General features: G+C 43.2%; 1 protein-coding gene across 1 annotated transcript; it reads right to left on the bottom strand.

The window, feature by feature from the left end:
* Positions 1-1,075: 1,075 nt before the first annotated feature.
* Positions 1,076-24,361, bottom strand: mllt3 (MLLT3 super elongation complex subunit; the record flags this gene model as incomplete). The annotated part of the gene is made up of 12 exons (XM_031874260.1): positions 1,076-2,162; positions 4,693-4,764; positions 5,403-5,471; positions 5,561-5,657; positions 6,676-6,814; positions 7,423-7,476; positions 7,704-7,773; positions 15,706-16,284; positions 18,596-18,724; positions 19,858-19,896; positions 22,785-22,928; positions 24,188-24,361. Coding segments are annotated over 12 exons (1,698 nt in total), but the record flags the coding sequence as incomplete, so codon positions are not given.
* Between the last annotated feature and the right edge of the window lie 321 nt (positions 24,362-24,682).

Consider the following 24,682-nt stretch of genomic DNA (forward strand, 5'->3'; position numbering starts at 1 on the left):
CGTATTCTGGAGATAAACATTGGTCTTAAACCAATTGGATCTGTTGATGATGTCGGCAGAAAATGAGCCAACGTAACAAAGCAGTCTTTAAGTTGCAGCCGATGAGCAGGTTGCTCTTTATTTAGTCAAAACATGGGAATTAAAAAACCAAAAGACCAAATGATGTTGCACCTGTATGAGATGATGTGGTGGTGCTCCAATCCTTACAGCTGGAAAACATTTCTGTCATTTAAGCTTTTTGGCCTGTGGGGATGCAGATGTGCGCATTAGTCTGTCATGTACAAGAGCTGTCTGTAGGAGGACAAAACCAAAATGTGGGGATTTAAAGCCAACATGTGAAGAACATTATGTCATGATGCTCCCTTTAAATGTTTCTGTTTGCAGTTGGTCAGATCATTTTGTTACAACTAGTGTTGTTTTTTATTCTAATGCAGGCGGGACAAAATAGAATTCTACACATAAGAGCTTTAAGTAGTTACCGAAGACTTGATGTTTCTACCTCTAAATCAGACACAGTTTTGCAAAGCTAGAGTATCTCCTGCACACTGGAGGCCTCAGCATCTTGAAGCAACGTGCTAGTTGGATTGTCTAACAATCTCAAACACCCTCCAACAATCCCAGCGGCCGTAGGCAGCGAGGCCGGGTGTGAGGAGGCGTGAAAGTGAACAGCAGGGTTTGTGTACGACCGAGCGACACCACGAACGCGTCTGAGAGAAATGGAACACGTGCACCGTCATCCCCAGACAAGTTGACTTGTACAGAGATTCCAATTGGATCTTTCTCTGTCACAACTTTAGCTCTGGTTTGTAGTAAGAATCAAACCTACATGTCATGGGTGCACACTTCCATTGTCTTAAAACCTGCATCCTCTCTACTGACCAGCAGGGCCGACTCCTCTGGTTGCAAAAAGAAGTCCATTTAGCAGAACAGGGCATGCTTTAGGGCGGGGCTTACTGTGATTGACAGGTCTCTGCTGCTACCAGAGCCGTATAAGGCGTCTCTACGTCACTCCTCCGCATTCCAAATATGTTAACTTCTGTCCTGTGGTTGCAAAAAAAACAACATGGCGACGGCCGTAATCCAAGATGGCTACAGCGAAATCACGGAACTCAAGGCTTCAGAACGGCAGTCCACAAACCAATGGGGAAGCCCAGAAACCTGGACCTCTTCTTGTGCTGTTTGCTTGCATCTGGGATATTTTTAACCAGTCAGAACTCAAAACCACAAATTTGGTTTTCAGAATTGGGGCTACTGGATTGTATTTAAACCCGACCCAGACCATGCCCCGTGTTATTTTATGAAAAGCTTGTCGTTACCAAACCACTCCCCTTCACTGACTCCAGGTCGACCTCACTAGATAGGAGTGCTTTCTGCAAGGCTGCTCCTTTAACAGACTGCAATACAAAGTCATCAGCGTCACCTTCACACCTGCTGCTGTTGATCCCAGTGGAACCATTCAGAGGTGACATTCCATTCAAGTCAGATCCAGCGTCCTCAGTGATGCTCGACTGTCACACAGATACAGACATGCCTGCTGTGAAGTGCTTCAATAAAGTCTATTTCTGAGGTTTCTCTACTTTTCTGCCATTTCAATTACCCACACACACACACACACACACACACACACACACACACACACACTAAAGTCAATAAATAAGACCTACAATGTTGTAAGGCAATGCTGACCATGCATTTGTCACAATGAACAACAAATCAAGGAACATACATGGTAACAATAAGCACATTCATTAAGAGCAACCACTTTCTTTTTTTTTCTCTCTAAGAAATCAAGTGAAGTTTGAAGGCTTTCTGGGTGATCTCCTGATCCACAGGGCTCATGACCCACAACACCTGGCTCTGGGACCACCTCTTCACTCAGAGGGCCCAGTCCGACCGGCAGCCCGGACACACAGCAGACCGGACCCAGCCACGGTGGGGCTTTTGCATTGCATCCAAAGTTGGAGTTCATTCAAGAAAAATCAAAAACGTCTGCATGGAGACAGAGATCCAGCAGCCAGCTGCTCAGAGCCTCAGGACAGTCCCGAGGTGTCCAGGTAGCTCTGCAATTTCCTCACTGTACTTCTGTCCAAGGAGCAGAGGTCGAAGTCAAAAGTAGTGTTTGTGATGTGGAAGTGTCCGGTCTCTTCAATGAGGTTCACAATCTGGAGAACACAGAACACAATGAGTACCCTTTCTATGTGTCAGCAGGGTGAAAACACAAGTTGTCAGGTTATGGTTAACTAAAGAGAGAGAATGTCACAGTGAGCCTCTTTCTGTTCTTTACAGTAACAGAAGAATTCATAAGCAGAACAAGGCAGTGGTAGACCGTAATATGAAACTACCACAGGACATCTTAAAGGGGAAATATCGGGCTCATTTTCAGGTTCATACATGTATTTTGGGTTTCTACTAGAACATGTTTACATGCTTTGATGTTCAAAAACACTGTCTGTCTGAATATACAGTACCTGTATTCACCATCCGTCTCACTTTAAACCCCCCTCCCGAACAAAAAGAGCCCATTCTGCTCTCATTGGCTTGCGTGAAAAATATGGTGCACCTTTGCAAAGATGGCCGTCAAGCTGTGGGCGGTAAACATCGGAAGCGGAGCCAAGTCTGATTGGCTTGTTGAATCCCATGTTTGTGTTTGTGTTTGTGAGAGTGAGTGAGTGAGTGAGAGAGAGAGAGAGAGAGAGAGAGAGAGGATACGCTGTGCAGGTGTTATTGCTTTCAGACTTGGTACCCGCTGGTGGAAACGGGAGTCCTGGGGATTACGAGGAACACCCTCTCATATATCTTGGTGGAGGTACAGTTCTCAAAAATGTGGGAAAAATTTCAGGCGTTATTTACGACGGGTCAGATCAAAGTCAGACACTCGGGCGTCACCTCTCTCATTCTGCTTGGCCCGTTTGCTTATTTTCATTGGTGTTTAGGATTCCTTTCAACTGAAACAGCTCCCAAACAAAGTGGTGCCCCTCTGTCCAAAGACATCTGCATTACAGCGGTCTCCGTCCTTCCATATGTGGTCCCTACCAGTGTGCAGGAGAGCCTGACAGTTAATCATTTCCACCTCCTGGAGCAGGAAGCGGAGCCGGTGAACTGGGCTAGATTAGCTTGATTACTGAGTTAAAGCTGTGCACACCGATCAGCGGTGCTGTGTTTTGGTTGGCATTTCATCCTCCTATCAGAGCCAGGCATCTCGTTAGGAGAGCGAGGCAAAACTTGGCAGCTGCCGCTGGGAAGATCCACCAACACGTCACACGATAGGCCTCCAGAATATCAGCGAGAAACATGCAATCTCTTAGCTGGAGCAGTCAACCAAATAATTCATTGCTGCCAGATGAAGAAGCAGATTACAGTGGACCTGTAACAGATCACAGCTCCTCTTCTAATCCAATAGAGCTGACTAGTAGCACCGACACGTAGTGATGTCATGCCGACATCCTTTTTATCTGGAGCTTGGCAGTTCAGTGTAACCTTCTCATGGAAAACAATAAAGCAGGAATGTAAGTGACAATATCAAAGTGGACATTTGAGGTTTTCTTGTTGTAATTTGATACTAAAGATTGTGAGTGTACATCTACCACAGACTGTATGTTACATTCACTTACACATTCAGAGCATAGCTATGATTTAGATAAGTGGGCATCACACCTCTGTGACGAGGCCGTGAGCCAGGACGGCGTTACTGGCCGTGATCTTTGTTTGAGTGCAGTGCCGAGTGGCGGCCATGAGCGAGCCAGTGGGCCACGCTCACAGGGACTCACGTGCACTACAATGCATGCAGGTCGGCCCGGCTACTGTATGTCAACAAAGCACAGAGAAGCTCTGATTACAACACACACTCTGCTCAGGTTGACATTACTCTATTATATCTTTACATAGACAATGTATGTTCACCTGCTGGAACATACGACCAAAAGCTACTATTACTGGCACACTGGAAGGAAAGCTCCACAGGCTTTTCTACTGCATACGTGAACACAGTAGTGTCTCCAGAGGGAGCTGTGTGAAGTCTGATAAATGTCCTCAAGTGATGTCACTTGAGTCAGCTTTGGTTGGGTCCAAAGACAAGTTTAAACGTATAATATGTCATTTTCTGCCACTATGGGTCTCTCAATCAAAACAATAGCAAAAGACGGAGATTGCTGAAGAAGGGTGGAATCATGGGAGTTAGGATTCCTTCAGTGTTCATCCAAAACAAATGAACCAGCTGATTAAAGGTGGTAAAACCGCTGGATGAAGCTGTTTCATGTTCAAAATTCTGTGTTTCTCCGACGCCGTTCGGTGGACTCTTGGAGGACTTGCGAGCCGAGCTGCCGCTAACGTTTCCTCAGCTTTTCTCTCTGATAACTTAAGAACCAGACGTCTGATGACACAAATCCTTCATCCGGTTAAAATATCTAGTTAAACACCACCGAGTCTAAAAAGTATGTCATAAAGATTTGGGATATGGCGAGCAAAGGGGAGTGGCTACATCAACCACTACAACCTTAACACACCTCCATCTACCACCCAACTGTTGGCATTGTGGGTAATGTTGGCACAAGGAAGAAGAATGTGTGGAATAAAAAGGACAATATCTCTGGTTCTAGGACTCACTGTTACATGCTGGAAAGGTGTAGCTGAGTTAGATGAGGCACACGGAGAGGAAAAAGGTGGAGCAGTTCATCAGGAGGTCGACATACACACCTGTTGCAAGATATGACCTTCTCTTAATGTCATCAGTCTCTTGTGCAGCTCCACCAGCTCGTCCAGGTAAGCCTGGGAAGCACACAGCTACATGCAGTTAGCTTTCACACAGTCACACCACATTTCAGATGATGTTTGATACGGACATAGTTTTACACATTTTGTTTTTTTAATTCATTAATTTAATTGAATTTGATTTGATTTCAGATAAGCAGCCTGTTGAGTGAAGGGGGCACATCCATCAGTGCTGAACCATAGAACCAGTCCTCATCTTGTAACATGGCATTTGCTGAGCAGAGCTGTTAACTGCTGCAATACTTACACTGATTATCTAACGACACCGACACCTTTAATTATCAACGTGTCCCCTTGTGTTCCCTTGTATCTGTCTCACATGTTCCTGGTCAGCTGGTTGCAGCTCTTCATTGAACACATACCATGTTGACACTGAGTGAATTCATCAAACCCCAGACTTTGGGATCTTTGGAAACACAGCATGAGACGTTGCTGCCAAAATGAACCAATATATGTTCTATAATAACTCGTAACCTATTAAGTATTTCTATAAGTGTTGTATCAGTGTCATGTCATACTCTGACACGTTAACCCATTGAAACACAAAGTCTGAATAGTGTAATATACAGTACTGTGCCAGACTACCACATGTTACTGGGCAGACTTGGAAACAGAAGAGGGAAAGCCCGCTGTACCTTGTCACACTCTATGTTTCTGTTCTTGTCCTGCTTGTTCTGCTTGGTGGGACTCTTCACTTCCACTATCTGACAGAGGACAAAGTAAACAGTCAGTCACTCTGGGAGACTTGGAGATAACACTAACAGAAGCAATACATAACATAGCATCATGTTACCTGGTTAGCAGTAGTCTTTAGTATGGGCGGGGCTTCATTGCGGGATGGGGGGGAGGCCGAGGAGCTGTCACTCTCACTGCCATCACTCAAACTGACCCTGGGTGGTTCATCACAGGAGGAAAGACAAACATCAAAAGATGCATTACACGTGTTCAGTGAGGCTGTCTCCATCTCTACACATTTCCAATACTGCAACTTTAGATTATGATAGTGTATTTTAATTTCTAGATAAGAAAAAAACTGATTTGAATATTTTTGGGTAACCTTGCTACATCAAGCTGCATTGATTGATGTTTTTGACCACATGGTGGCAGCAGAACTAGCAGTAAACACAACATCTGACATACTGTATTATCCCGTGACACGTTAGCCATATCAGATTGACTATTTAAACATCCAGCAGACACAAAGCAACATTAACATTCATTTGGAGCTGTGTTCGTGTCCATCTGATGAATATAAGTATAATATTCACTGTCTTTTAGCTCAAGTTTGGTCTCCACCAACTCCTGAATATCTGTCTCTTAAGCTGCTAAACGCTCCTCTATGTTCACCAACTAGTCTCTACCTGTGGCTGCTGTTTGCTGCTGGACAGGTAGAGGAAGAGGAAAAGAGACTAAAGCTCTGGAGAGCTGAGGGAACTGCAGTTTTGTGAGAATTCTTTGTGGGGTCACCACTACACCTTTCACATGACACATCGTCAACGTCATACCAGAAGAAAATGTACTTTATCACATTCATATGAAAAACCCTGAGCTCTTGAAAGGAATGGATACCGTGTCTCGGTGTAAACACATGGCGGCTTATACCAGCTGATTTATGTTATGTCTATTTAGCAATGCCGCCTTACTGCAGCAGTACAGCCAACCTGAAAGCATATCTAAATTCATACCAGTTTGGAATTACGTCTGGCGCACAATGTGGTGATCAAAGCCCTGTGCAGAACTCGCTTTTGACTGCAAGCTCACCACACTGCTTGTGAGAGCATTTCAAAAAGTACTCCATTGAGATGTGACACAGAAGAATCACAAACCTGCTCCCTAACAACCCTACAACCTCTGTATCCCATGAGTATGACCTGTCTGTGTCTGAGGTCCATCCTCAGGCTCACTAACCTGCGTTGGTGGTGCGTGAGATGCGCGTGTGCTGGTCGCTCCACGTCGGAGTCCATGTCGTTGTCGTCGTCGTCGTCCGAATCGTCATCGTTGTCATCCGAGTGCAGATCCTGCATGGCCGAATGCAGCGGGCCCAGCACTGTGTGATTGTGACAGAGATCTTTCATTATTATGTGGAGGCCCGGTTGAGAACATGAACGAGGCCGTGGGTCATGTGAGCAGGAGGGATGGTGGGACGGTACGGTGGAGCTTGTGGATGCAGAACTGATCCCAGCAGCTCGACGGACACTTTTACTCTTTACTTGTAAAAGGATGAGGCTTTTTTTTTATAGCTTTCTTATTGTCAGCAAATCCCACAAAAAGACCAAAACCAATGATGTGTTAGTCCGTCTGTCTGTCATCATTGGTTCCTATTTCAGGAATCTCTAAAAATGGCCCACAAATACATACTTTCATTTTATGAAAAGCAAACATACTCAAACAGGAGGAAATCAGGTATTTGTTGGGAACTATTTTCAGCGGCGGATTATTATTCACATTTGGTGCTCTGGTAAGTATTTCTGGCAGCAGGACAGTGTATGTGGGATTAAGTCAAAATGAACTACAGTGCTCCATGGTGATGAAAGGACCATGACCTCACAGAGAGCAGGAGAACATATGTGCACAGGTTGCTGGATCAGCAGTGATGGGTGCTCTGGAGGGTGGTATCGTATGCAGATGTGACGGGGGGCTCACAGGAAAGGTTACCTGTGTGGGTGGTGGCAGGAATAGCCACCCTTTTCCTGATGATGAAGTCCACCACTGCATGCAGAGAAAATTACAAACACACAAGCAGAGGTCACCCTCAAGTAAAGAAGTAGAACAAGTCCCACATTCTAGACTCACCTGACCCTCTTACACTAGTTCCAGTCCTAAATGATTTCTAGAGCAATGGAATCGATCACTGGACCTTTATGCAGACCATTTCTGACTGAAAGAGACGATAAACAAGAGATCAGCTGAAACTTAAGCGTGTTCCAAATAGTTACCTTGCCGTTTGTGGTGTGTGGGAGCAAAGCCTGAGCTGGAGCTGGAACTGGCTGGACTGGGCTGTTCGGACTGGGAGGGAGAAGAGAGAACAAACAGAGATAAATAAAACACACATGATGAAGCAGACCGATATTTGATCAACACAGTTTGTGAACAACAGCATCCAATCATTTGGCAGATATCTGCAATGTTGACTTTTGACCACTTTCATGCAATGATATATATTAAGAAACGTTCCACGTTCTGTCCACCAGAAGTCCAAGTTCTCATGGCTGATTATTTAGTGTGTGACTGAAACACATTCAATATGTTAATGATTTGCTGCCTGCCAGCCAAACAAGGAGGACTAAAGCCGCCACGGTATTCATGGGTCTTATGACCTGGATCAGATCTGGACTCATCTGTTTATATGTTTCACAACACGCTACACAACAGCTTTTGGGCATCTTCCTGTTTCTCTCCTAATGTGATGTTCTCTGCCCAAAACGTGGCCCGGCCTTGGCGATCGATGACGCAATGGCGGTCTGGTCTATGGGAGGGAATACGCCTGCTGATGTTGTCAGGGTCATCCTATCTTGGGGTTGGAAACTTCACATTGTTTGTAGAAAGCCAGCATAACAGACTTTGGATAGCGTTTCAGGGCCTGAAGCCGACATCCAACAGATCTACACTGTTGCTGTGCTCCTGGCCTCATCTGAAAAGAGCCGGGCCAGTTTTAGTGCTCGAGCCTCAGATCTCCATCAAGCACCATAAATCACTGAGTCTAAATGATGTGCTATAAACATGCAGCAAACTACACACAAACACTGCTGAAACTCAAAACTGCTCACGACATCGACCATCATGCATGTGACTGCACTCAAATAGTCATCATGTCAGCTTTTCGGCAGGTCTACCACCCAACACGTGAGAGTCCTGGGGTTTGATTCCTGCTGCCTCTGGCTGGTTGGAGGTCCCAACACAACAATTACTTATTGAAATCTGGTTCTGTTTAAGTAAACGTTTGTTCTACTAATATTTACCACGTTTTTATGTCGTAGTATATACCAGTGGCGGGCCGTGCATGTTATACCTGGGCCTTCACTGCTGTCCTGCAGCTGAAACACAGCTACGGTTATTATTTGTTTCGTGTAAAAATGAAGCTCAACACCTATAAATACACATGCAGAGTGCAGATACATGAATACGCCGAGAGTGCGTCTCCTCTGCTCTGACTGCAGCTGGGACTGCTGCGCGAGGCTGCTGTGAGAGTGACCTGTGAGTGCAGAACGTACGCGCTTTAACGTCAGAGTCAAAACACCAGACAAGTCTCCAACAACACTAGAACAAGTCGCCATGAGGGTTTGGAAAGTCGCCAGATTTAGCGAGAAAGTCGCCAAGTTGGCAACACTGGCACCGACTAAATGTGTCCCCAGAGCAACATTGGACCTAACAATAGTTCCTATCACATATAAAACCAAACAAAAATCCGTATTCATAAAAACAAGTTGTACAAATAATAATATATAAACAAGCATATAAAGCTACTGCAGATGTAAAAACAAAAGCAGTTCACTTACCAGAGCTGCTGTTCACTATTTAAAGACAAAGTCCATCCTCCTTTCTTTGTTAACAAAGAGTTTAATCTCACGGTTGTTCAGTACATCCGTGCGTTTTAGTTCCAGTAAGAAGTCCTTTTGGATTCATGGACGCCAGTGAAGACAGTCGAGCCTCCCCAGTTGTATTTCTTGAATACGTTTTAATGCGTTTGAGGCTGAAAATGTCCGCTCAGCAGAGACAGCAGATATTGGGATTGTCACCGCCCAACAAGTCAGGCTAGCCCACTGACCAATCACGTATGGCTAGGCCAGCTAGCAGGCTCTGACACGTCAAAGAATACGCCCAACATGTCAAACTAAAGATCTGATTGGTTGAACACCATGACAATCAACAATATCGTCCCCATTCACTTAAACTGCACATGGATGCACTTGTGAGTCTGCAGGCCTCTGGCCTCTGTTCTTACCTAGAGACACAGAGGTGAAATCTGATTGGATAAAAGCTCTCCTTAAAACAAGCTGCACTGGAAGCAGAGCAACTGAGGAAGACAGTAGCTGTGCAATGAGAACATAAGATAATGGGGAAAATATTACAATACATGTAGTGTATTTAAGGAAAAATATTAAATTATAAAATAGCTCTAACTTTGTGATTCTGTTTAGGCCAGCAGAGAAGGCCTTGCTGGCCCACCACTGGTGTATACTAATATACAAATGTTCCTTTTTTGGACACACTTAATAAACAGCATATATCATGATACATATTTTGACGATGATATGGATTTTTTTGGTAATTAAAAAAAAAAAGAATTTAAGTTTTTGCAAAGATTGACGCTAACTACTGTAGCTAGCAGTAATTACACCTTTATATCTGTACATCTCCCATCAGATATATCAGAGAAGTTATAACTAATGTAATAAAAAATATTTAAATTTGGAAATAAAATGACTTTTAAAAACGTTTTGTGACTTTCAAGACCTGCAGATACCCTGACCCCTGTCCATGTCAACTTATCTCATGACGAGGATCACACCGTCTCATATTAGCACACAACTCTGCAAGTCTGTGAACCTGATGACCCTCCCAGATGACAGGAGGAAATAATCCATGAAACGTGTGTTCCAACAGAAACACACTATGCATATGACATTCCTTATCAGTTATAGGCAACGGTGCATTTGCTTTGTTCAATGAGCTTACACACACTGGCAGCTGACAGCGGAGATACATTTTCAGTAGTATGCTTTTCTTGTCTTGTTCCATCCACAATATAGGAAGAAAAGAAAGAGTGGATAAAATGAGCTTTAAAGTGAGCAGCTGTGTGGTCTGTCTGACACTGGCCAGCTCTTATCACTTTGAGACAGTCCACTTTAAACAGACCTTTAGATGTGTGGGCAGCTCGTAAATTACAACAAGCATGCTCAGGGGAACAATGAGTTCACACTAGCCGACACGTGTGCACATGAAATGGACACACCCAGCAAGTCACATGGATTCTCTGGATGGTCTCATTTTGCTGTGTTAAGGACGTTTCTGGGCGTCCACCTCTATACAAACGTAGCGACAAGCTGCCAGATCGTAAGCGACAAAAATAGAGGACACAGTGCAAAAACCTCAAATATCTTCTATCACGATATAAGTCATTTGATATCTAGATATCAAGATACAGCATCTTTTCTGGTTATTCAATACAATAATAGTTTATATGCAATAACCACATGCTAAAGCCTATTTCTGCTTCCTCCTTATACTCAGTACTTTACAAATGCAAAGTACGGAGTACTTTCTCATGTAGTTAAGTTCCTTTTTGCACTGAAGTTGTTAAGTTTTTTATGAAATTATAGAGGAAGAAAAAAAGCACAAATAATTCCAGCTGTACACTGACGATGTTTACATGCATGCACACACATGCAGATTCAGACAATGGTTTGATTTCACTGATTTTAATCAGTTTCTGAGAAATCAGAGTTAGTTTATGCTTGATATTATCACATATCTCAATAATAATATATACGATTACATTGAAAGCCAATAAATGATATTGAATTATCACCAAGCCCTCGTAGTGCATGAAGGTTAACTAATCAAGAGGCAGCATTTCTGTATTTGCCTGTTTTCTTTATGCCGTTTCTAAATGCTTGGTATGTGTTGTTTTATTCAATGCAGACTCTCTGACGTTGCAGTGCGTTGAGCTTTTTTAGCAATCCAAGCCTGCAAATGAAATAACTGATAAATCACATTGATGCAAAAATCATACACAATCAATATTGCCCTAAAATGGTCATGCTCCAACTCTACTGCAGGAGCCAAACAAAACACCGGCCACAGGTTCTGCTTGTATTTCCACGGTGGGGACACATCAGGAGGAGATGCTACATGTTTCAAAGTTTCAGGTGCTTTCAGGATCGGTCGAGCACATGTCATGGCATTTAACAAGAAGGACGACAACCAACACAACAGTAACCTACATTTTTCTACTGCATTTCTGATTACAACTAATACTATAAGGAAACAATGAAGTACAACTGCAACAAATAGTCCATTCGTCAACTGTTGTGATAATCGATTCATTTGTTTTTAAGCCTAAATGGGAAAACACCCCTGTTGCAGTTTATTTTACGTGAATATTTTCAGCTTTTCTTCATCCTCTATGATAGTAAACACATCTTTGGGTTTTGGACCGTTATCAGGATGGAAGAGCATTTTTCACAATTTTCTGACATGTTATTGACCAAATAACGAATCAGTTAATCGAGAAAATAGTTGACAGATGAATAGATCGTGAAGATAAATGCTGCTTGTAAGTGTTGTGTGTGAGACAAACAGGCCTCATCAGTATTCCAGGAGGAGATAGTGTCAGCGCTCTGAAACAGAGCTCTCAGCATCTGACAGAAATAAGGACACAACACACCGCTACACAGTACATGACAGACTGAATGGAGAAATGATCAACATGATCAAAATGCACACAGCGGAGCAAACTGAGAGAAAGTTGTTTTGGGCCATCAGTCTCCTGAATTCAGTAGAAATGTGCCAGAAAACCAAGAAGACTTGTTCTCCTATAGTTAGGAAGGATCTGACGTATCTAATTATTGTGGCAAAACAGTCACAGTACTCGGTATTGATATGATATAAATTAAAATCACTATTAGAGGTCAAATACAGTAAAATGATGTCGCACCAAAACTGCCTTGGATTCTAATAAAATTAACAACAGTTATACTGCAACTTTGTTGAAATTGACATCAAATATTCTAAAACATAGTAAAGTAAAGCAGGTTGTTCATTTAAAGTTGAAGTTAAGACGGCTGGTGGAAATGACTTGAAATGTGTCTGAGATTCGATTCTTCATATTTTCATGTTCGGATTTCTTTGGGTGTTTATGATGGTCGACCGTCAATCACATGAACTCCCTTTATTCATAATGTGTCAGTCCTCAGACCGTCACAAAATGTTTTTTTCCTACTTTCAAGTGCCAAAAGGATGGGTGTTAATAGTTACAAAAGGTAGAACCGTAGAACATAATGGACTGTGGCACAATTATGTTGGGCTCTTGCAAGTCACTAGCACCACCTGCCTGTCTGCACCTCCACAATCTCACTAACAAAGAAGAACATAACCACGAGTTTCCTCTTGGCCAGTGACGTGAAGAACAGAGACAGAGCAGGACTCTGGTGTTCTGGTCCTGCTCTGGTTCTTCTGCTTCTATGTGACTGGAAATAAAGGACTTCTCTTGTGGCAAAATGCAAAACCAATGCAGAAGTGCTGTGTCGTGTTTAGGGGCCCTCTGAAAACGTCTATATTCATGTAAGAGAAATTGTCAGCAGTATTGTTACCATCAGAATGTTTCACCGCCAAGTAGAGCAGAACCGGTATATACACCTCTAACAGCTCCAGTGTTGTGTTTTTAATTCTGTCCATTTAAAACATCCTAGATTGTAAAATGTAGCAGAACTGCAAAGAAGATGCCAAAGCTTTTCAAAGTGAGGATGAGGCTGTTAGATATGACAGCTACCAGGTACCGTGGTAGAATCAGTCTCCCAACATGTACAGTTTCCCATAGTAAGTGGGATAGTATTTGTGACCCACGCACAACAACTAGAGATGTGGGTTTAAAACATGTCATTCTAACAGGAGTTTAAAATGTACTTGTTGTGGCGAGAAGCGACTTCCAGAAGAAACATGAGAGAAAAAGAGAGACGCGAGGACAAAAGGCAGAGCGACTTCAATGGCTGTCACCTCCCGCCAACAAACACCACACAGCTGGTCTGTTGGTTTATGGGACAGCTTCTTCACAGGGCCATAAATCTAACCACCGCTCCTTTTAAGGGCTTTTGTCCCGCTTTGCTCAAAGCCGCCCAAGCTGCCCTCCTCAAAGACAATAAATGGTCTTTAGCCGGGGGTTGGCCGGCACTGATCTGGCCTCTTCTCTTAACTCTTGGCACAGTTAGGCTGGCCAACAAGAAATGCCAGCAAACAAGACCAAGCAAGAGCATTCGGTGTGCTTGTCTGATGCAGCAGGGGCTGTCCAAACAAAACTGTTTCAGTTTGACACTGTAGATTCATTCAAACACAGCCAACTCATTTATACCGACATGTCGTGATTGGCGACACAAATGTATCGGCTCATTTTCAGTCTTGCTGCGGTTAACCCTTTCATGGTTTTCTCAGCTGTTAGGTCATTGTAGCTGAAACATGTGCTGTACTTTCCTCAACCTGACTGAGCATTCTCTGGCACTCCAGTGAGCCCACACCCAGAGAAACCCAAAGGCTACTGGGATTTTAAAACCAGACCTTTTCACTGTAAGTTAAGGTCATATAACCTTAACTGTATTTATTTGACCCTTCTATTTATCTTTTAAAATGTTTATTGTCCATGTTATAGCTGAAGTGCTGTATTCATAATTTCTCTCAATATAAATAATCTGTTTGTCACTGTAAGGGAGACTAATACATGCAGATTGCTAACATGCACATTTACTTGTAAATGGTGACTAAGTTTGGTAAAGGCTTAAAAAATAAAAAATAAAAAACATGTTTTGTTATTACCGTCCATAGGCTCTATGAAGAAAACAAAACCTCACTGGATTAACATTAAAGGGTTAAGTTGTTTCTGAGTGTCAGACATCAGTCGGATAAAAATACTTTAAGCCATCTACAAAGCATGCATCTGTGAGGAAGTGGATTTGGGCTTTTTTAAACACAAACCTGTGCAGGTGACGGATCCCTCCTCCTGTGCCCACATCCAGTGCTCTAAACAGGTTCCCGTGCTACTGCTCCAGCCTGCTCTCCCTTCATGTCATCACCTACTCCACATTTCCTCCCTTCTGCTGTTTCTGGCCCGGTGCTCGGAGGAAAACACCGAGATCAAACAAGTGGTCACATGAGAAATGAGAGTGGCGCTCTGTGTCGGCCCGGCGCTCGCCCACCGGAGTCGCTGGCCTGGGGAGGATCAAACACCTGGCATTTGTCAACCCACATCCCCTTTACAACCGGCCGACCCCCAGCCTCGGTATGGGAAAACTTTAAAAGGCATTTACATACAGCGCAGACAAAAACACGGGTTCTGCTAGTGCTAAGTAATAACTCCCCTGGCTAAACAAGCTGCCCCTAAGGAGAAAGATAGACAAAGACCCACGCTTTATACAAGCTTTAGAGAATAGAAATGAAAACACCATCGCATAAAAGAAAAGTGCTCAAAGCACGAAGACCTTTCTCCAACAAACGCTCGCCCTTTTTCTTCTCTCAAAACTAAAAGGATTAAAGGGGAACTCTGGGCTATTCACTGCCGCGTCTTCCCTTTCTCCTCAGGTGTTGTAAAACCATAAACCTTTCTTGTCGACTATTTGGCTTTAAAACAGTCCGTCTTCATGGGGAGGTTCTCCACCAAATGTGCGTGGACCAGGCAACCCAGTCAAATGTCAGCCTATTCATGAAAGCAGCCACTGTAGACATGAAGTTTTCTAAAAGTGCTCTTGATGTGCAGCTGGAGAGGAATACTTGAGCACATTCCACATCCATATTCAATTACTTCCTTTACGAAAACACTTGCTGTTAACAGGGCAACAAAACTGTATCTTTTAACCTTCTTACTCCAGTTTTGTCCGCTTCCTGTTTGGCCACCCAGATGAATGCAGCTAATGACGCTAAGCTAAGAAGTAGTTAATGACGGCCACCACTTCTTCCCCTGCCCAGCCCTGTGTAGTCCACCGGACCCCCATGACAGAAGCTTCTCTCTCTGTTGGTCATTTGATTTTATAGCGCTTCCACGCCAAGGAAGGACTGACCACCAACAAACCATCCCCTTCAAAGCCTTGGAAGAACTGGACTGCTGTCCACAACCGCTCCTTTCACTACTTTTTCCGTAAAATGGCCTGAAAGCTCAAATCAGTGAGTCCAATGTACTCTTAAGAACTCTTACACTCTTGGTTTTGATAACAACTAGAAAGACGTTCTACTTACATCTGATTTGGTGGACTGGTCCTCCATATCCGAGTCATTGGGGTCCACCAGTTCCTGGAATGGCGGCAGTGTCGACACCTTCCTGCGGTCTGCCTCGTCACCTTCCGGTCGCAGTTTACTCGTTCGCACTTGCGATCTATCCTTCAAGAGATTCTTATCCAAATGTTGAGCGTCTGACCCAGACGTCTGCTTCCCTGCTGGATCCACAAATCCCTTTTTACGTTTTTTGGTCACGTGATCGTCCCCGTCAGGGGTTGACAGACGCTTGTTTAGCGCTGACCCGTGAGTCGTCCCCTCAGTCCGATGCTCCTTGGACAAAGACTTGGGTTCCTTGAAGCCCATTTTAGGATTGATATCTCTAAGTGGCTGGTTCTCTTTGGGTTTCCTGGAAGGTTCTTTGGGGGCTTTGCTGGGTTCCCAGCCAGAGTCTCTGAAGGCACTTTTGGGCTCTTTCAAGTCTTTTGGAGGCTTGTCTTTGTGGTCCTTGGAGGGCTTGTGGAGTTTGGAGAAGCTGCTGCTGTTGGTGCTGTTGGTTGTGGCGGTGGTGAGAAGGGTGATACCGCTTCCTTTGGAGCCGTCCTGTGAATCAAAGCCAACACGTGAGAAAGATCCATCACTGTATGAACCCATCCTACAGAACAAAAGGCTCAACGATGAGCAACAGGTTTAGATTTCGTGGTCCAAATCATGACGTACGAACTGCATGATGGCAAGTTCAGTCAGGTCTGAAGGAATTTCACCCAACATTTAGGGTGTTAGAGCAGAATTACACAGAATCATATAAGCTACAGAAGAATAAACTTCAGCTCAAAGGATTATGGAGCGGGGTAGAGGGAAATCCCACTTTAGGTCAGAGGGCAAACATAAAAGAGCAAGCAGATAATTAGCCACTGGGAAATACTGTCGTCTGAGGACGGTATGGGCTTGTATTGCTGTGATAATAACTGATATAAGTAAGTGCCACTAAAAATAACTGAATAACCCTGAATATGAAAAACATTTTGGGTTTAAATCTCAGCATTCAGGAGAAACATGACTCCTGATAATGTTGTCCTCTTGCTCTTCGTATTGTGTTGACTTTGGACTTCATGTAGTACTTCTAAAATGTATAGTACCAAACAACAAAGTGAGCAAAAACCAGGCAGCAAGGTCAAATGAAGATTAATCTTCTGCCTCTTACACACATGCCACCCTGTAGTTTGGCATTACCGTCTGTGAAAAGAGGTCTATTCTTATAAAAAAAGGGTCTTCTTAGTCCACATCTATGGGCTTAAAGAGCAAACTCAGTACTTCTTTTGAACAGTGCTGTTCAGTGGGGTGAGGGGGCCTTTTCAGCAGCCACATGTGCACCCTTAAAAGTGGAGCGAAGGGCAATGTGGAGAAAGGAGGAAATGCATTCCTTCTAACGGCGGGGGCCATTTGTCCCTGGGTCTCACCTCCAGCCCCCGTGTCAATATTTCATCAATGCAGTAAAGCCATTAAAGCAGTCTAGACGATGACGGGGGGTCACAACTTGGGCCAACCACCTCTGAAACCTATATTTTGTGTGACCCCGGGACCTCAGGGTGTAAAGCTGTCGGCTCGTTTCTGAACTCCAGTGGACTCCTCCGCAGCAGTGAACCTATCTCCCTCAACATAAACCTGCTTTAGTGCCTCTGCTGCCATCAACATTGAAGAGATCACTAAAGTGGCACTTTTTAACAGACCTTTCAGCACCGTGACATTGGCAGGTTAGCAGGTGACCCAAGTTCATGTAAATCCCTGAAGGGGTTATAATAATAATAATAATAATAAAACAACAACAAAAAAACAAAAAAAAACAGGTAAGTATTTTGAATTTATTATTATTGTAACAGACTGTCTCATGTTTATCGTTTTGTATTGGAGATATGATGTCCCTTCAGGGTTGCCATAGAGAAAAGGTGACTTCCGCTTCTGGTCGAGGGGGGGGGGGCAGAAATAAAGAGAGAAGCTGCACCAGCTGTTGCTCTCCCTGGAGACTACTGGACATCGCTGCGGTAAAGTCAGGAGACACTTACACTTTAGTGCACCTATATGCTGAAATTCACGGTAAACGCATTCAAACGGCACATATCGGGAGCGAGCGAAGGACTTTGAAAGTTAGCGGAAAGATTAACGTCAGATAACATCCGGTTTCTTTAAACGAACATCCGGTTTTCAGAATAAGATGCCAACAAAGTATGAAAAACATGCTACCTGCATCTCGTGAACCAAATGTTATTGCACTTTTGTTCATATAGCAGTACTTTTACAATAAAAGTGTGCGATACACTACTTTTGAATTGAGTGTGTGTGTGTGTGACCTCCTGCTCCACAAGTAATTCATCACACACACTGTGTTTAGACTGGAAACTGTTTCCATGTGAAATGGGCCTCTCCTAACCTGGCTCCTAAATGACACTATTTAAAGGGACTAAAACTAACATAATGGGAACAACATGCTGGCGTATTGACATACATGATCTAGTGGTGCACGAGATGTCTCATCTCTCACCTGTAGGCCCATCATGTATGCCTTCTCTCTTCCCCATCTTTCTCATTGATTCCCTTTACTAATTGTGTATGTTATTGTCTAAAACTTAAGAAGTTTTAAAAGGACATTGGAGCAAAATATGGGCATTGTCTAACCCCCAGGTCAAAGATTCACAGCATGTCTCTGAATCAGTGCTGAGCGGCAGCCAACAAAAAGTTTGCTTCAGCAAAAGTTGGATCTCTTTGAAATGCCTGGGTTTAAATATCTTAAAGGTCTTTGAACCTGCCCAATGTGTGGGGGATTAGGGCCTGGATCCTTTGAAGAGGTGAAAAGTTTGAGAGCTGGGTGGGGTCGAGAGTGGAGGCAGAGGAGAAGGTACCTGGAAACAACACTGACCTTTGAGCCATGGAAGCTTTTGCTCTTCTTTGGATCAGAGATGGTGGATGTCAGTGAGCTGTTGGGAAGCATAGGCAGCTTCAGGTGCTGGGCGAACAGGGAGGTGGAGCCCTCCTGCATTACCATCACCTGCCAGAGGAACAGCAGCAAACCAAAATCATCAGAGCATTCAAAGATTTGTCGTTGGGGTACAGTTTGAAAGTTGAAAAGTTGGACTGGGTATGAAACTTAAAGGTTTTTGATACTTCATGAGATCCAAAAGGATTTGAGTATTAAAAGCTGACATCTTGGTATTCACGTATTGTTAGATCAGATTACAGTATTGAGAGGCAGTAGCAAAGACTTAAACCAGTTCCTTTTGTATTCTATATTCATTCATGGCATGTCTGCTATTTGGCATTACAATTCAAATCTAAAAGCCTATTAACCTCCTTACGCCTATTCACCTCCTTTCTGACAGTGAGATAAGAAAATAGTTGATATCAAACTGTAAAAATTGAATTGGAGTCAGGGTGTGGTTAGCCTAGCTTAGCATTAAGACTGGTATCACGGAGAACCAGCTAGCATGGCTCTGTCCAAAGTTCATAAACACACCTTACACCTCCGAAGCTCTTCAATTGACGTGTAACGTCTTTGTTTAATCCACCTATCTAACACTGTGCTCAGCACATAACTAAGCTAAGCTCAGCACATCCTGACTCCAGCACTGCAGTGAACACACAGACCTGACACTGATGATGATCTTCTCACCTCACTTTGAAAAGAAAGTGAATGAAGTTTGTTTAGCAGTTTCCTTTAAATCACCTGCATAAACTGCAAATTCAACAGCAAAGATGTTTTGGAACACATTTGTTAAATAACATGGAGAAGTCAAAACACCAATTATAACCAATAATAGAAGTGTTTTAAAAGTACAGTAACTGTTCACGGTTACTACAAGTTGTCCAGTATAACCTAATTAGTGCACACCCATCTTCACTGCCAAGAGTGTCTACTCATCACACATTTAAAATCTAAAGTTTTTGCTGGAATATCCTGCAGTCATTACAGGGCTACACCGATGGCCAGAATATGCAAATACAGACAGCACAGCTGCTTCAGTGTGTTTGTATTGGGACGGTAAATCTCCCAGCCAGGATAAACGTACCGCTATCATTACACAACAAACTATTTGTGCCACTTTCTAGAATTGTCCAAGTTGTTAATCATCTTTAGAGAAGCCTGGTTCATTCATGAGCCCCAAAGCATGGTGGAAATCTTACTTTTGAGTCTTCTGAACTTCGTTTGTGAGGATCCCGTTGCTGTTAAAGGGAGGACAACAAAAGTTTACAGTTTAATTCTCTAAAATACAAAAGATTTTTAGCTAAGCCAAATACTCATTACATTATTAATATCCAAAACAGTGGAACAAGGTTTGGTAAAGAAACTTTGAATTCAATGAAATTGTTCAAAGTAATGTTCTCAGATCTTTATGTGATGAGACACGATAGATAATGTGAGTTTCGATATGGTCAATGTCAGCCTTTTTGAGGCTGAGAAGGAGGTGCAGGCCAAAGTAAATAAAGAGCACTTAGCTCCAGTCATAAAACCTCCAGACTACAGGGGTCCTCTGGCAGGGGACCAACAGACTGACTGAACCAAACGCTGAGGAAGCAACTAGGGATGTCCTGAGCCCATCCTAAGGATCATATGGGGGCAGATTTCAATGGATAGGTATTAGCTAAATTAAAGTCTGATGGATCATTTCTGTACTGCACATTTCTGTACTGCACCACTGCTCTCCGTTACCACACTGAGAGCTTTTTTCTCCATATGCAAGTGAAAATGTGTGAACGTGAAACATCATTTGGTTAAAGGAACCTTCAGTCAAAACTTTCTGATGTTAAGATTTACAGACCAGTCCCTCTTTCGTTCTTAAACACTTGAATGTGCTGATGTCCCTCTTTTCTGCACATCTCCACCAGAACAACCTTCTTGACCCCCACCTGTCTGGTTTCAAAGCGGGCCATTCCACTCAGACGGGCCTCCTCGCCATCACAGAGGAACTCCACACTGCAAGAGCAGTCTTCTCCTCCTCCGTCATCCTGCTACACTTTTCAGCAGTGTTTTGACATGATGAACCAGATCCTCCTCTCCGCCCTCCAAGAACTGGGAGTCTCAGACTCTCCACTCTCCCTTTTCCCATCCTACCTCAAGGAGAGAGCACTTACAGGGAGAGAATCTGTGCTTGAACAAGCGGGGTCCCTCAGGGTGACGTTCTGGGTCCCCTGCTCTGTTATTCGCTCACATGCCTTTTTCTACTAATAATAGTTTTCCCCGGTCTGAAAGACAGTTGACAGCACAAATCTTCGACCGACCGACCGACTTGCCTACTGTGCTGCGCATGACCCAGGGCAATCGTACATCAATGACATTGTCAAACCAGCCTGTCCAATACGCTCTGCTACTGGCCATTACCACTGAGCCCTTGCTCCTACTCAACAAAATCTAAACGGTTTACTGTCCTGATGTCAATGGGGAGTTCGTTCCACCATTGTGGAGAAAAGTCATGTGTTCACACTGCACATTATCCCATAAAAGAACCCGTTCTCTATCTCTCATCGTTTCTAAATGTAGCATTTAAAGCAGTTCAGCATGTTCGCTGAAGTTGATGTACTTGCATGATTGGCTTTGCATAAAAGCGTCAGCTAAATTAATGGAATGTAATGACATTTTAACTGGGGTAAGCCACAAAAAAAATGCAGATTTAACACACAGTTAGCTGCTTCTATTTTTTTGTCGCTCACCCCAGTTAAAATGACAAACAGGAAGCAGGTCATATCAGCTTGACGTCGGGCCAAACTAAAGCATGGCTGTTGCCGGGTTTGTGGTACTTTTGATATTTGGATCAAATTGGGGTCGAATTTAGTTACAGCTGTTAGTTAAAGGTGTTTGATAAATATTTAATCAACATTTAGCATTTGATTGGACTTGGTATCGGCAATACCGATATTAAAAGGTCAGGGATTGAGGCCAAAACAATCCTTATCAGGATATTCCTGGATGCAACTAATGGTAAACCCACAACCATAGAGAGCTTTAGTGATGCGATCAGCTGATCTAAGTGATGCTAAATTTGTAGTAATTTATTCTGCACTGTATAAGTTTCTTAAAACAATACTAAAGCAAAAGAAAATCACTGGAATCTGTGTGATTTAACAATTTAACAGTTCTAAAATCAAATGATAAAGAAATACACAAAAGACTCAGTGAACAAACAATAAAGCCTCTTCAGAGCAGGAGAACCGATAAGAGGAGTGGTTAAGTTACACCTCATATACTGTAACAGAATGACATTTGGCATGCACAGTCACACTTCTCTTGTGAACAGCTGTGGTGGCGAGCTCGAGGTAAACAAAGAGCAGCTTTCTCAGGTCTGAACAGTACTCCTTACACAGAAAAACATGATTGTGCTATTAATGTACCGGCATTACGGCCTCCTTATTAGTCCACTGGAATATTTGGAATCTAAAAGCATGCAAACACATTCAGAAAATCAAATCTTAGAAACATTGAAGAAGAAAGGGCAGAGGTCCTGTTTCACACATCAAAGGCCACGTGTGCCATGTGTAATATGTTAGACTGTCACCTGACCACCGACATTGACAAATGTCCTGTTTGCAACATTGATAGCCACAAAGGTGAAAACTGGTGTATTGTATTTGGCCCAGTTACCATCACCTGTGGTTAGGTCATTTCAAAGCTGGGTTTGTAAGTGTACAGCCTGTCATGCTGGTGCTCCTGCAGTGTAATATGACGCAGCTAACAAAACAAAGTCATTCCACTGGAAGCACGTCTTTTGACTGGGGCTCCAATCATTGACTTTTAAGAGCCAGCCGTTTGAGTTTTTTTCATAAGATATGTTGACAATAATAATATGATCAGCCTTATTCTTCAATGATGTTCATAATTAATCAGTAAAAACAGCAGATCTACTGTGGCTGAAGTAAGGCAGGTCGAGTGGAACTGTATTCATGTGTGACACTGAATGAGCTGTGCATGAGTGTTTCATAACATAGAACTGAACTCCATTGACTTTCCCTGGAACAAAAAGAGATGAAAGTTTTTCCTCCTGGGTGGGCTGCAGTACAAGTTGCAGTATTGCATTAAGAAGTGTCACTCAAGTCCCGCCTCCCCCTCGGACTCCTACCCCTCCAGCTTTCAGCAGCTTCCTACGAAACTCCTCTGTCGGGTTGTTGAAGGTGAGCTTCTCACAGCGGAGATGATTGACAGGCGGGTGGCCGTCCAGGTGGAGGAACAGGTCGTAATCAAAGCGGACTTTCTTCGGTTCTTCCTGAGGAGAAGTGGTGGTCCACCCAGAGAGGGAAAAGAGGAGAACGGTCACCATCACGACTTAACCAACATTATGTTCTTGCATCAACACCACTATGCTGCATTCAGATGCTAACTACAAAGTCCTTCTGGTTCTCCAGAATGACTGAAATTGAAAGTTTAACAATGCCTTATGAGACATTTTCAAGTTGTGTTGCAAACCTGCAGCACACGATGCAAATACACCACTTTATGGACTGACTTGACCTTTTCAAAGACACAGCTTTAGAATTGTTGTCATGCTGGAAGAAAACATAAATTAAATGCAGAACTTTGAAGTGAAGTCCACTTTGATTTTCTACCATTTGGTGTCCCCTCCTTTAAAAAGGGACAGGGAGGCAATCCCTGCAGACACTGACTGAATCATAGATACTCTGAATTCAGTTTATAGCTTATTTAATAATACATCTATTCATAGTAAGACTATTAATAGTGCATAGTAAAAGTGCTGCATTTAAATGTTTACTTCAAGTGATGGGTAAAGACAGACATTATCAGCAAGTACTGCTGATAATGTCTGTCTGTACTTCACTCTGTTCAAGGTGGAGCTTTCCATTCTAATTTAATGCTGGATAGTTTCATGAATAATAATAAATCATATTTGAATTGTTAGAGTTTGTGAGTAACATTTCTCAGTCAGATACAATGTTTTTGTACACAGTAAGTAGTATACAGTCAACTTCCATATTTTTCATCCAAGTGGGGGCCATTTGTGAGATATTTTGGGGTATAATGAGTTAGAAAAGTAACATAATTCAATTATTCTCATATCGAAACACGATGTTAAATCTATAGCTTTTTGGGGTCCTTTTAGTTGTGGGCCCCCGGTCCAGGTGGCCTACCAGGTGTTTGTGGATTTAGGTGTCAAGGAGTCAAGGAAGCCGAGTGAAGTTGTTTGTCTGACACCACAGGCCAAACATTCAGCCTGTTCTGATCAGGCAGGATTTTACGGGAACTGCACTAATGGTCAAATCTTCGTGGAAAAATACATATGTTCCACATATTTTAATTCAACAGATATTTCCCTAAAACTGTAGTTTCAGGGCTGCCTGGTGGTGGAGGTGATTACAATGTATGACAATGTCCCTGGTTAGAGTTTGGTTGCATGTCATTCTTCCCCTCATTAAGAAAGGCAGGAAGAGGAGCATTCTACCATCACACAACCAAAACAAAGATGAATCCAGTGTTGAAACATACAGTTGGCTGGTGGGTAAAATGTACCTTATTTTTGAAGTAAACTTCAATAGGCAAGATGAAGCCTGCGTATCCAGACTCCTCCACTTTGTATGGTGGATCCTTGCACACTGAAATGAAAGAGAGAGTAGCCGTTAAAGAGAGGCCAGCGACCTTCAACACGAGGTGACTCACAAAACACAGGGACAGCTTTAAATCGTTTTAGTTGTAGAAAATGCAAAGCAGCTGCCTCCATTCAAACACTGTTTGAATGGAGCAGCGGTGCAGTGTGTGTGTGTGTGTGTGTGTGTGTGTGTGTGTTGGTGGTTGCTGGGGGACAGAACACAGTCCTCACCATTATTAGAGTGATCACATTTTCTTACAAAAATCGGTTACTTGTATTAAAATATATGCGCCTTTGCTTCTGAAAGTCACGTCGCCTAATGAACGGAGCCACCAAACCTGCGTCTCCACTCTCATGAGATCTCATTAGCTCCCATCTCCATTGTCTCTGCTGATATCGATGCTACAATGGGGGTTAAA

Source organism: Anarrhichthys ocellatus, unplaced genomic scaffold (genome assembly GCF_004355925.1).
Source record: "Anarrhichthys ocellatus isolate YVR2014 unplaced genomic scaffold, GSC_Weel_1.0 scaffold79, whole genome shotgun sequence".
Lineage (NCBI taxonomy): Eukaryota > Metazoa > Chordata > Actinopteri > Perciformes > Anarhichadidae > Anarrhichthys > Anarrhichthys ocellatus.